The 12,367-nt window shown below is 34.9% G+C and overlaps 1 protein-coding gene across 1 annotated transcript; it reads right to left on the bottom strand.

The window, feature by feature from the left end:
• Positions 1 to 492: 492 nt before the first annotated feature.
• On the bottom strand, positions 493 to 12,013 carry spcs2 (signal peptidase complex subunit 2). Its single transcript, XM_051861534.1, has 5 exons — positions 11,855 to 12,013; positions 10,666 to 10,749; positions 6,690 to 6,851; positions 6,434 to 6,567; positions 493 to 1,782 (listed from the first exon to the last, which is right to left on the bottom strand). The coding sequence occupies exons 1-5, from the start codon at positions 11,891 to 11,893 to the stop codon at positions 1,596 to 1,598; spliced, it is 606 nt and encodes a 201-aa protein (XP_051717494.1). The 5' UTR covers positions 11,894 to 12,013; the 3' UTR covers positions 493 to 1,595.
• Positions 12,014 to 12,367: the final 354 nt, after the last annotated feature.

Genomic DNA, 12,367 nt, shown 5'->3' with positions numbered 1-12,367 from the left:
AAAGTTGACAAATTCCCTGACATTCCACATTAATTAAATTCCATTTTTATGAATGGATTCTGCGACTCCATACAAGTTTTCCACATCACAGAAATCATAGGGCCCTAATTTAATGCCATGATACTGAATTTAAGACTTTCTGCTCCAATTCAAAACAGTTTTAAGGCCTTAAATTGTAGAAGGTCAAATTAAGACCTGCAGAAAGCCTGTAATATTTTGTTACAGGGGATATTTAAAATTTGAAAAAATAAAATAAAAATAGCATTCTAATTTGGATTAAACTGAATGTTGCAACTGTTTACATGTTCATTAATATTTAGAAGATGAATACCTGATCAATATTGGAATATTCCTGTCATAAATGACAAGCAGAAAAGCTTTATCAGAATATGAACCCTAATTGGAAAAAGAGCAAATGTGGTCAATCTCAAAAGCATCAAAATAAATTTGGCATGTGTTCCTGAAGTAAAGAATGACAGAAGTACACAAACATTAAAAATGCCTTACTTTATTTTTTTAACTTTTTTGTTTGAGAATAACAGGCACATACAATATGGGTAGCTAAAGCTGAATTTCATTAGACAAAAAGCGCTAAGAAGTCCCCGTGGAATTCAGCAGGCCTAATATTTCACAATATGGAGAAACAAACTGCATCCAGATGTACGGTTCTAAACTTTTCAAAATAAATTAAGATAATCTATATGAAAATAGCTGTTGACAGAAAACCAGGAAATTCAGGTCCATTCACTCCTGAGTGTGAAAAACAGGTCAAGACTGATCCGATGCTCAAAAAAAAAAAAGGGAACATAAAACGATTATTCCTGGTTCAAGCTTAAATGGCCAAACACAAAACTATCAAAGCGGTAGGGGGACAACACGACAGATGGACATAGTCCCTTTTTATGCTTTTGTCATTTAAAGCCTAAACAACAGATAAAATCAGAATAGGGAAAAAAAAAAAAAAATGCAGATTGAAAAGACATTTAATAAGGCTCTCGGGACAAAAAAAAAAAAACTGGTACGAAGATGTACAAAAACCTGCTTGTTTCAGACACTCAACTGTTCACAAGGCGTCGCGAAATGTGGGAGCAGTAATGTAGATGACCTCTGATCCAAAAACACTCATAAAGTAAGGACATGAGATGTTCTAACATCTAAAACCTTGATGTGAACTTTCTCATTACCAAAAAAAAAAAAAAAAAAAAAACATTTTATTTTTTGTGTGAACTATTTCTTTAAAGTGAGTGTTTAAACGCACCTAAAATACACTGATATTGAAGAACACTGTTTTTCTTATCTATGCATATTATAGAGCACTAAACAGACACCGGTAGAAATTGAATTTGCATTTAAAAAACAAAAACAAAACATGGCTAACAAAAAAGAAAACTGGACCATTTATTTAACATTAGCAATAAAAAAAAAAAAAAAAAAAAAAAAAAACACTGTGCTGACCTTGTTTAATGTTAGAGCTGAGAGCTAAACTCTGATAACGCTCACTAGCCTGAATAACATCTGTGTTTTGTCCCACTATAGCCACCGTTACTGCGTGCGCTGGGTCGCTGAAGGCCGGCGCCGTCAGTTTCGACTAACCATTACTTTGTCTTCTTCTCTGTGGCCAATGTGTCATGAAGTCTGGAGACATATTTTTCAAATTGGTCCATCACCAGCGTTCCGTTCTCGTCGAAGAACGCCCCGACTGACTTTGTAAACTCCGTCTCCCTCGACAGCTTGGTTTTCCCATCAGCGAAGGACATTCTTAATGTATACTGGTCATCAAACCTAATGGACACAAGCCATTTAGCACTATAGTAAAGTACAGTATGAAACATTTTTTTCTGAAGAATGGCAATGCTTTGCAGACAGTTGCAATAGTATTGACACAAATTTCACAAATAGATTCCGATTCACAAGCTTGCGATTCAATTCAATTTTCAATATTGATTCATTTGGATATGTATCAGGTACAGCACATGTGAATTTTTCTCAAGGAAAAAAAATCTTTCACCTACTGTTGTAAACTACAGGGAACCCTGTCAGTTGGTTCATTAATATTAAAGGTTACTAATTTCTATAAAAACATTTAAATTGCACAAAGCAGTTTTTTTTTTTTTTAATTATATAATTATGTTTCTACTCCAACTCCTATGGTTTTTAAACTGTGGCAGTCACAAAAACTTGTTTTCATGACAGATTTATTTGAACATACATTACATACTGAAGAACAGGTTAAATAAAATATAATGAACACACAATATAGTGCATATATTTAGCAAAATGCTCCTCTCTAGAGTTCATTTTTATAGCTAACTAACGAGCCATGTTCGTTCAAGGGCTTTTCTGAGGTAAACGTAACATTACATGACATTGTTTACAAGTTTCATTAACGTCTTTCAGCTGAATCACCGATTGAGCTATTATTTGAGACATCGTTATGCGAGACATTTGGTAATTATGACTTTGGAGTGAACGGACCTTTTATTTAGAGATGCACCGGTCGACCGGCCATAAATCGGAAACTGCCGGCTTGTGCTTCACACACACGATAGGCAACCAGTCGGTTCTGAGTTTAATTTTTGGCTGATCTCTATTCTGGACTTGCACACAAACTGCATTGCAATCGTTTCCTGAAACGTCATTTGTGTGAAAATATTACGAAGTCTGTTAACACAGACCAGAGACAGGATACACTGAAGACTGACGCAAAGACAAAAATACCAGTCACATGAATTCGCGATGCTCGAAATATAGGAAATATAAATATTAAATTGGGGTGGGGTTTTATATGTATCTCTGAAGGGAACTGGCTGTCTGTTTGTGTAGGTGTCTTATGTAGCATAATTTCGCAAAGTTAAAGTCAAACCATTATTCTGTATTTGCTCTAATCTTGAAATTATACAATCAAATTTAAATAAAAACAAACTGCTCATGCTACATGTGTGTATCTTTGTTTGGATTGTGATTAAAATGCAGTGGTTGCCTCCAATTTCAAATGGCTACAGATGTTTTTAAAGGTCAGTTTGGCCTGTTATAGAGCTAGTGTTGTCAAAAGTACCGGTACTTCGGTACCAAGTCGGTACTGAAATTTGGAAAATGTGACGATGCCGGCATTTCTGTAGTACCAGGAGTACCGGGTATATTTGGTACCCACTATGGGCTATGTCACATTGTAAACCCTAATGCTCAAAATACTTAATTGGTTTGAGTAGGACAAACTTAATTTGAAAAAATTAGTTCAGTTAAATTAACTGCTATGAGTATTTAGAACTTTTTTCTTTTGAGTTCACAGAACTGATATATTTCAAGTAAACTGAACTGTTTTTGTTTTGAGTTGTATGAAATTTCTTTTAATTTAGACTAACTTAAGTTTAACTGAAACTGGACTGGGACTTCTATTTCCCAGCATGCTTTGCCCATGGCACTCGAAAGGGAGAGTAAAATTAAGTGTTGTGCTAAAATTAAGTGTTATATCATTTATTTTTTTTTTTTTTTTTTTTGCACAAGATTAATGGTAAGGGAGATTTAGTAGATATTAATGCTTTGTTATGCTAATTTAGAAGAGTTTCTGTTAATGTGGGTTTTTGGAGAGTTACCATCAAGGTGACAAGTAGCACATGAGCTTGGTTTGAGATCAGGTAAGTTACATGTTTTAAGTTGCTGTACTCATTCAGTAAGTGTTATACCATGCTATTGTTAACATGTTAGCAAATTAGCAAGTTGGCATTTTCTGTATTTTCTTATTAGGGCTTACAGTGAAGTAAATAACTCATTTGATTTGCAAGAACTCAAAAAAAAAAAAAAGTTAATGAACTATTTTATGTTAATTGCTATCAAAATGTTAGCTAACTCAGCACTTCAAGTTAAGAGCAATTAACATGCATGAGTACTACAAACTCAAAATTTGATGTAACTGATTACCTAATTTTTGAGCCCAACTTATTTGGGTTTACAGTGCAGAAAGCTTTCTTTACAAAAGAAATAATAGGTTAGCAATTAAATGCGACATCGCAGCCATGGAAACATTTGGATTCATGCCGAATGAGAGAGGTATACAAGTCCATAAATTTAAGCTTTGCCGCTTTGTATGGTTTTTGCGAATCACGATCTGGTCACCCGATTATCAGCGAATTTAACAATATTCCATTAATTTTTCCACTGGACATGAAATCTCTTTTTTCTTTTCCCAAATCTTCACTCACGTCACACCCATTTTCGCAGGGGATTATAAACGTTTCTTCCTATGGTTCGCTTTTAATTAGGCCTATAAAATTCGCATTCTTTACTTTGGTAAAGTAGAAAAAACACTGTAGGACAGAAACCTTTTTGCTTGCACGTCAAATTCTATTTAACACACTTTGTGCTTGTTATTAGACTTGATAAGGCGCGTCAAGTTTACTTGTATAGCGCATCAATTGCTTGTAACATCAGGAGAAAACATGAAGATATTATAAAAGAGATGGTTTCTTTCCTGCTCGTGTCCCACATCCCTCTCAAAGCGCAGAGCGGTAGACTATATGACGCATCTTCGTGTGGAAATATAAAACAATTTTTTTTTTTTAAATATAATATTTAACTTTCTTATTATTTAGGTTACCATTATTTATTGGTTATTTTTGGTACCATGGCAACACTATATAGAGCAAATAAATTTGCTTATAAAAAAAAAAAAAAAAAAAAAAAAGGAAAAATAAAAAATAAAACAATAAATCGGCCATGAAAAATCAGTGCATTACTATGGTTTTCATTTCTCTACAAAACGTGTTGTCTTAAATAAATCTTTTAATATTAGTAGTTGTGGTGCTCCTTAAATTTCAGTCGGCGCTCCTAAATTTTTTAAGTTGGAAACACCAGTGCTACCCAAGTAAAATATTTCGAGCCCTGATATTGGTTTATCAAAATGAAGAGGAAAAATTTAGATAATCAAGAAATTTATCTTTCAACCGAGCCCTAGTTGCTAAGGTGTTCTGTACTGCACTGATGTTTAACATTTTAGGCCCCAACATACTTCAAGCAAAACTGGTGTGACATTATTTCGAACAAAATCGGGCCAAAACTAAGTTCGTTTCAGGAGTTCGAAACAGCTTGCCAAAGTGAACTTTCCAGATAAAGTTAATTCCGGCTGTTAAACACCTTCGAACTATCATTGGTCAGTGGCGATTACATAATAGGTGGTTGTGGCTCTGAGAGACAAGGAAATCTTCTCTGGCTGATTTCTTTTGTTCAGTCCGTCAAGGGGAGACGTCCGCGAGAAAAAACATGAATACAGCTGGACAGCTGCTTTATAGTAGAAAATGAGCCTGTAATTCTAATTGAAAGACACACTAACACTGTTTTTCATGTTTAATACTGTAAAGCTGCTTGGTATAATGGTATAATCATAGCACAGAAACTGCGCTTGTTAAAATTACAAATGACTTACTTCTAGCTTCTGACCAAGGCTGTATCTCAGTACTAGTTTTACTTGATCTCAGTGCTGTGTTCGACACTATAGATCATAAAATACTCTTAGATCGACTACAAAATTATACTGGTATTCAGGGACAGGCAATGTGGTTTAGGTCATACCCGTCAGCCCATCACAATTTTGTTTATTTAAACGGGGAAAAATCTAAGATAACGTCAGTAAATCATGGAGTGCCGCAAGGATCTGTGTTAGGCCCTCTGTTATTTTCAATATATATGCGGTCACTTGGCAATATAAGAAAACATGGAATTAGTTTTCATTGCTATGCCGATGATACTCAGTTATATATTTCATCACGACCAGACGAAATCTCTAAATTATCCAAATTGACAGTGAAAGAAGCAAAACATTGGATGACTAGTAATTTTCTTCTATTAAATTCAGATAAGACTGAAGTATTACTTATTGAAAAAGCAGATTTTGTTAGCTAACTGCATGATTATATGTACATTTCTGAAACCACATATATTGGACAGTCACCTCTGATACCAGATTCTCTAAATTGTAATGTTGACATGCATTCTCTGTAAAGCTGCTTTGAAACGATATGTATCATGAAAAGCGCTATAAATATAAATGTGAATTGAATTGAATAATCTATCGTATAAAGGGCTATATGAATAAACGTGACATGACTTGACTGCTGAATTGGAGAGCTTGTGCAAACATATCCACATTGCTATGATCACGTTTTCTTAATAGCTGTTTTCTCACTGCTGTTGTTTATTTTTGTTTCCAAGGGGAAAGAGCGCAGCACATATTTATATATTTATCTAAATGCTGCCCTAAGCAGCATGGGCCACGTCAATATATCACTGGTCACGTATATTTAGAACTTCTTTTTACCCGTAAGCAAAGAAAGTATATCAGGGTCTTTATGGTTAGGGGTTTGTTCAATCACCACTAACAACTTTAAGAAGAAGAGGGGAGGAAAAAAAAACAAAAAAACAACAAAAAAAAAAAAATCACCTTTTTAGGCTAGAGGACAGCTGCCAATTGTGATCTGGGTCCATTCCAGCTGGGTCCTTTTGCAAGGCCACAAGGAAGATGTTCTTCTCTTTGTAAGAAGTGTACAGGGTCAAAATCCCCATCATTATGAAGTACGTGTTGTTCTGTTAAGGACAAGAACTGAAGAAGTGCCTGATTTACATTAATTTACATTGTTAAAGCTCCAGCACAAATTGTTAAGTCTCTATTGCGTTTTGAGTTTGCTCAATGAAGGATATGAAACAACACAGCATGCCAGTACAGGCTTGGACTCTGGGAACGGGTGGAGGTAATCCCAAATTAAAGCTACGATGGCGAAAAGGCAGGAGACCGTGCAAATGAACAGACGTCCATCGACTAAGTTGAAGTTCTCAACGTAGCCGTACTTTTCAATCAGAACCTATGGGTGAAAAAGAAAGGTGGATGATTTAAAAACTCATCTAATGGACATAAGCATGATAAAAACAATTTATGCAAAATGCGTAAGAATTTTATTTGCAGAATAAAAGTATTAATTTCTTTTAGATAATAATCATTGATAATAAGAAATATTTCTTTAGCAGCAAATCAGCATATTAGAATGATTACAATATTACTGTTTTGACTCTATTCAAATAAACTCAGCCTTGGTGAGCATGCAAACAGTATACAGTCATGTGAAAAAGTTAGGAGACTATTGAATTCCATGGTTTTCCGTATCAAAACATACTAAAAAAAATAATAATAATCTGGTCCTTGGCAGGTCTTTAAATTTGGAAAATAAAACCTCAGATGAACAACAACACATGACATGTAACGCCATGTCATCATTTATTCAACAAAAATAAAGCCAATATGAAAAAGCCATTGGTGACAATGTTAGGACACCCTATGATTTAATTGCCTGTAGAACCACTTTCAGTAGCAATAACTTGAAGTAATAATTTCTGTAAGAGTTTATCAGTCTCTCACATCATTCTGGAGGAATTTTGTCCCATTATTCTTTACAATGTTGCTTCAGTTTATTGAGGTTTGTGGGCATTTGTCAATGCACAGTTCTCACCACAGCTTTTCGGTCAGGATGAGGTCTGGACTTTGACTGGGGCCAGTGCAACACCTTTATTCTTTTATTTTTCAGTCATTCTATTGTAGATTTGATAGTGGTCTTCAGATCATTGTCCTATTGCATGACTCAATTTCAGCCAAGCTTTAGCTGTTGGACGGATGGCCTCACATTTTACTAGAATACTTTGGTATACAGGAGTTCATGGTTGGCAATGACTGTGAGATGCCCAGGGCCTGTAGGTACCAAAGCCTAAAATCATCAGCCCTATACCCGCATTCTTGACTTTTGGTATGAGGTGTTGTTTGTGCTAATATGTTTTTTTGGTTTTCACAAAACTGTGCATTATGGCCAAACATCTCCAGGTTGGACTCACCTGTCCAAAGGATATTGTTCCAGAAGTCTTGTGGTTTGTTCAGATGCAACTTTGCAAAACTAAGCCGCGCTGCCGTGTTTTTAGAGAGAAGAGCTTTCTCCTGGCAACACTTTCAAACAGGCCATACTTGTCCCGTCTTTTTCTAATTGTACTGTCCGTGAACTTTATCATTTAAAATGTTACCTGAGGCCTGTAGAGTACGAGGTGTAGGTCTTGGGTTGTCTGCAATTTCTCTGACCATTACACGGTCTGATCTTGGGGTGAATTTGCTGGGACGTCCACTTCTGGGAAGACTGGTGACTGTTTTGAATGTCTTCCACTTAAATAATCTTCCTCACTGTAGAATGATGGTCTTAAAATTGTTTAGAATTGGCCATGTAACCTTTCTCAGATTGATGGCAGCAAAAATTGCTTCTAAGATCATTGCTGATGTCTTTCCACTTTGGCATTGTGTTAACACACACCTGAAGGCTCCAGAAGCTCAAACTGCCGAATTTCAGCTTTTATGGAGGTGATCACACTTGCTGATGATCAGTTAATCAAAAGTACTTGATTAGCAGCATCTGACTGCTACTTACCCTCTTGATCCCTACGTTAAAAGTACGGGTGTCCTAAGTTTGTCACCCATGGCTTTTCCATTTTGGCCTTATTTTTGCTAAATAAAGACACAGTGTGATATGTCATATGTTGTTGTTCATCTGAGATTTTATTTTCCAAATTTTAAGACCTGCCAAGGACCAGATGTATATAAGGGGTGTAACGGTACACGTATCCGGTACCGAATCGTCACGGTTCGGTGCATACAGTCAGTCACAACGCTGTTTGCTAACCGCCACAACAGGAAAAAAGTGCAGAAGAAGAACAGACAATCTATGCATAGATATGTTTACGTGTAATCTCTCAACCAGTGTTTAATCCGTGGAAAGACATCAATAAAACAGCTTGAGAATATCTCATGTAGCATTACATTTACCTCAGGCAAGTCATTTAGTGTCCACAGCATGTTAGTTCACTAGAGAAATGAACTCTAGAGGGAGCATTTCACTAAATATATGCACTATATTAGCTTATATATGCATTATATTTACTGTTAGTAATGTCTTAATTATTTAATATACGTTTAATTAAATTTGTCATGAAAACAAGTTATGACAGTAACTGTGTAAATGATTTTATTTAAAAAATGAATTGAAGTAATAATTTTATAATATTTATAATAATTTTAATTAGAATTAGAACTTAATGCAAAACCTGCCCTATGTGCAATTTACATTTGTTTTGAGTGTCGATTATTATATCTAAAAATAAATAGCAACTGAATTTAATAGTTTGGTCTCTGTTGTTAATTGTAACTTTTAATATTATAGTAATGTGTAAGAAAGGGCTTCCTGTATATAGTTTACAGCATTAGTTAAGATAGATTTTTCTTATCCTTAAGAAATGTTAATCATTAGGGCTGGGTAAAAAAAAAAAATAGTGATTTCTCAATTTTAATCGATTCTCATTTTTATGAACCGATATCGATTCTTAAATCCCAAGAATTGATTAGTCTAGTCTGTTTTCAGTTGATGAATGAACAGAACATGTAGCGCCTCCCATCCAATAAATCGCAATAATCTTTGTGCTTTGTTACTTTTGATATGAAACAAAGTCTCAGATTTCAAATGACATCCATCTTATTATGAGATTCAAAAAATAAATACCGTTTTGGCGCTGTTTAATGTGACGTGACAGATCGCTTTAGCGCCTCAGTTAAAGAGAAGCGGCAGCACGGAGCACATGTGAACATCCTCTCCTTCGCTTTAATACCAGTTACAGCGCGAAATAAACATAACTAAACATCTGAAGGTATGTTAAAATATACAGTACAACTTACCGAAATCCATATCATGTCTCTTGTAATAGCTCAATCAGTGTTTCAACCTCAGAAAGACGTCAATAAAACAGCTTGTAAACAATGTCATGTAACGTCACACTTAACTCAGAAAAACATATTCAGTGACCATAAACTCATTAGTCAGCTAGAAAAATTAACTCTAGAAAGCAGCATTTTGATATAGCTATGCACCGTTAAATATTCATTATAATGTTCTTCAATATTTAATGCATGTTTGAATAAATCAGTTATGACAGCCTTGATTTAAATGTTTATATTTAAAAAAAAATGAACTGGAGTAGAAATATGATTATGTAATTCTAAACTTTATAAAAAAAAAAATTAAAAAAAAAAAATTGAGTGTAATTTAAGTGTTTGTATATTTATCTGAGTGAAGCTCACAGACACCAGGATGGATTAACTCAATGGTTTTAGTTCTCAGATTTGGCTCCCTTGTTCTGGAAACCAAAGTGTTTCTGTTTAGATGCCATATATACAGCGTATCTTTAGGCATATTTATACCTAGTAAGTTAATTTTAACCTTCAATATTATAGCAAAGTAGTACCAACTGACTCCCATGTGTAGTTTACAGCATTAGTTGAGAGATATACTGATACACTACATCCAAAATAATCTATAATGAATCGAAATCGCAATCGAATCGAAAGCATGCCAATAGAAATCGAATCGAATCGTGAAAATTGTGTCAATACCCAGCCCTATTTATTATAACTGAATTTATTTAAAGAAAGAGAGAATTTGTTCAATAAACCACTGTTTAATAAAAAATACGAAAAAAAGAAGCAATTTTATGTTTAGTTCCCCCTGCTGTACTGAACTCGTACTGAACCGTGACTTCAATACCGAGGTACATACCGAACCGTCATGTTTGTGCACCGTTACATATATAAAAACACACCTTCTTAGCTGCATCATCTAGAGAGTTCTTCACAGCTGCACCATCCCATTTGTCGATCTTCACTGGCTTTTCATCAATCCTCCACTGAAACAACACATGCAATCTGATTTTAGCAGACCAAACCGTCAAACCAACTTGATTGTATTTTCACATGTGCAGGTAAGATAGGTATGCAAACTAAACATAGTAGTTACTGAATGCTTACATCTTTTAAACTAAAGGAATAGGCCTGCGCTGCTACTGAATGGAAAGCTTAAGGAGATTTTTTCTTTTATGTTAGATTTTATTTTAAGTTTGTAGTTTGAATTGAATGTGATGAAATAAAATTACAAAATAAACCTTTTACATCTTTCTATTGCATTTCCTTCACTGGCCGGACTCTGTAACATATGGTTGCTACTGGAGTAGCACGATTCTTTTAATGCACTCCTCAAAAAGACTCGCAAGTCTTTGATCTAAATCAGTCCAACAAATCCTTCACTGAATGAGTGCAGCTACTGAATTAACATCTGGCATCTTATTGTACAGCAAGTCATTCCTTTCAGCCATGTAAAAAAAACTTCGTGTATTTGTAAAACTAAAATCCACTTGTTGTTAAACACACTGACAAGTCTTTTTGTAACAAGTGACAAAGAAAATAATCAAAACATTTAAATGCATATTTTTAAAAAGAGCAAAAGGTATTTGATGGATTTCAGATTTGATATAGCTTGCATACTCGTGTATATAGTATAGATTTCATATAGTATAGATATTATGTTAGTATTAAGACAGTTTTGCCTTTTATATTATATGGTTTCCTGGGCATATTATTTTAATAACGTTACACGGTTCGTTCATCACGCTGAAGACTATGGAAATGATGAGCAAAACACAATATTTTGTGCAATGCTGTGTACTCTTCTTTGTCAAGATATTTAAACGGAATCCATCAGTCTTCAATACATGCTAATTTGATAATATAAAAATGTTACATTAATCGTGTGCATCCATTTACAAGTTTACGTTTTAGCTAATGACACGCAGACGAGCGCCATGGTCGCATCAACATCCACGAGAGCAAAAGATGAAATATGTAAAGAAAATAATAATAATAATGATAAATAAATAAACTATGTTTTGCCCCCAAGACCGTTGCACAAATGTAAACGCATCTCCTAAAAAGCGACATATAATAAAGATTTCTTACTTTTTCCAGTAGACCATTCTTTCCGTTCCTCGCCGCCATCTTTTCTTCCTGTTCATTTGTTGTGACCTGGGTGAGTGTGATTGGCTAAAATCACATAAAAACCGTCCAATCGAAATGGGTCTGAAACAGGGCTGCTAACGGCTCTGTGCTTGGTGTGTGAGAGTCACAGAGGGCGGGACTACATTTGCTAAGACGGGCTCTCTCATTCGCTAAATGCGGTGACGTTCTTTCCCTGCACTGAAAACAGTACAAATACAAATGTAAATTCTTATGTTTGAAAATAAAAACTGAGATCTTTATTGGCACGAAGATCACTATACATGTGCTGTTTACGAATGCTACAAATCGTAAACTAAGCTTACTTATTTTCCCGCTCTAATATGAAACCCACAAATCTTGACGTCATCGACCAACCGAGGGTAACTTCCCATTCTTTGCTCCGCCCATTACGGAACATTAAGATGTATTTCTCTACGTGTATTTACACACGTTTGCAGTCATATGATGAATACA

This window comes from Ctenopharyngodon idella, chromosome 15 (genome assembly GCF_019924925.1).
Source record: "Ctenopharyngodon idella isolate HZGC_01 chromosome 15, HZGC01, whole genome shotgun sequence".
Lineage (NCBI taxonomy): Eukaryota > Metazoa > Chordata > Actinopteri > Cypriniformes > Xenocyprididae > Ctenopharyngodon > Ctenopharyngodon idella.
Note: the sequence above shows the minus strand (reverse complement) of the source record. Positions and strands in the feature narration are given on the sequence as shown.